We start from the raw sequence: 2,048 nt of genomic DNA on the forward strand, positions 1-2,048 counted from the left end.
GTGTCGTCCTTGGATCTGTTCGTGCCGTCCGCGATCTGCTTCGTGCCGTCCGCGATCTGCTTCGTGTCGTCCGCGTTTTCACTTCTTCTTTTCTTCATTGATCATATCTGTAAGAATGGTAAATGTTAAATCAAAATTTATCGCACTTTATTACACAGTGGAATCAAAAAATTGAACAAAGAATTTTGAAATAAAAGAAGTAACTGATTTTCAATTAAAGATAACCTTAACAAAATGATTATATATAGAGAGTTTCGAAAAAAAAGTAACAACGAGAAAACTTTAAATACTTCAACAATTAAAAACCGACTTCAGTAGTTACTTAACGCCAACGTTTGACGCTTGACGATGCTGTTACTTGCCACGCAAGTAAAACAAACAAGCGCACCGTTACTGATTGATGATAAAGCAATTTTCAAGCGATCCTCATTTGCATACTGTAGCGATAGAAACCGGTTTGAGTTGATTGGAAAATTTTCTGAACGAGGAATTAATTCTAACCGAACGCTATGAAATTAGGAAAATTGAAACCTCAAGCACAGCGAATGACCTACATAAATGGAACTTATCGCATAATGTTTTCACTAAAATATAAGCACAATCGATGCGTATGCTGACAAACAAAGCTAATGTAACAAAAGATGTAATTTACGAAATGTCTCTGATGCTGTGAAATTTGAAAAAATAATTTAAAGTGAAAATAAAGTTAATTTATTTTCAATCTTTCTAAAGATGAAGTCATACTTAATCTTAATATGAAAATCAAAATGAACAGTTTTACAGTGAAAAATATCTCACTCATATATTACATACTACAAACTTGGGTCATTTCATTAAACTAAGGAATAACTTCACCCTTTCGAAGTATCCTTAGCCCTGCTTCACAGATGCACAAGAAATCGCATTTACCTCTTGCCTTCTCTTGTTCTGTTTCGTGTCGTCCGTGTTTTCACATTTTCTTTGCTCCATTCTTTAAACCTGTAATAATGATATTAAATCAAAACTATCCTCACTTTATCACAAAATAGATTTACAACAAATATAATAATAAAGTGCTATCTAATTAAAAAATAATTGTTTACAAAATAAGTAAACAAAATTTAAAAAAATGACAAGCAGAAAAGTGGAATACTTGTCTGTAAGTCTGAAGCGGCCTTCAGCAGCTACTTAACGCCCGTAATGAACTCAGAGAACGTTCAACGATGCTACCAATTGCCACGTAAATTAAACAAACAAACGCACCCTTACTGATGATAAGGCAGCGTTGTGGCGATCCTTATTTGCATAATGCAGCGTTAGAAACCGGTTTTTAGTGCGTTAGTACTTTTGGCTGAAGATAAATTTTTACCTAAGCCGCGTTGCAATATGAACCGAAGAAATGCTCTTCTTCAATTCTACCAATAAAAAAGCGACTATTTGAAAATTTAAAAATGACCTTGACATTTAAAATTCAGTCAAAATATAAACTATCTGACAAAAAACGCCATAACAAAGCAAAATTCATTTAGACAAAACACACCTACGTATTTTTGAAAATTTTCTTAAATCAGAAAAACAAGTAGCTGAAATGAGGCTAATTTTAAGTGAACAATTTCCGGGCAAAAGCTTGCTTATGGTCAATTGAATGTGCATGTTAGCTATTGCAAAGGTGATTTTCGAAAGACCATATTTTAATAATATATAAACAATGCGTACAGGGTGTATTTAATCAAACTTAACTGTACGGAAATTTGGCGTTTATAAAGTCACCTCATGTTGAGAATTTTTCATAGAAAATATATTGAGAAATTATGCTCAATATCGATTCTCAATTATATTGTTAACTGATTAAAACTTAGGAATAAAAATCTGCCACTTACTGCTAAATGCGCTGTATTCTCGTTTTTGATATTCATGTTCTTTGGATGTTGATTGAAAAATTATTTTTTAGAAATTATTCCAAAAAATAATAATGAATAGAAAGCAAGTTTGTGTTTGGCTTCAATGTTTGCCTTCAGTCAATTTTCCAATCAAAACACTGAGCTACCATCCACGGACGCCCTCAAACT

The 2,048-nt window shown here is 32.6% G+C and overlaps 1 protein-coding gene across 1 annotated transcript; it reads right to left on the minus strand.

Moving 5' to 3' along the window:
* Nucleotides 1–909: 909 nt before the first annotated feature.
* Nucleotides 910–969, minus strand: Tsp_11842 (hypothetical protein; the record flags this gene model as incomplete). Its single annotated transcript, XM_003371371.1, has 1 exon — nucleotides 910–969. A coding segment is annotated over exon 1 (60 nt), but the record flags the coding sequence as incomplete, so codon positions are not given.
* Between the last annotated feature and the right edge of the window lie 1,079 nt (nucleotides 970–2,048).

This window comes from Trichinella spiralis, assembly GCF_000181795.1.
Source record: "Trichinella spiralis strain ISS 195 chromosome Unknown Scfld9, whole genome shotgun sequence".
Lineage (NCBI taxonomy): Eukaryota > Metazoa > Nematoda > Enoplea > Trichinellida > Trichinellidae > Trichinella > Trichinella spiralis.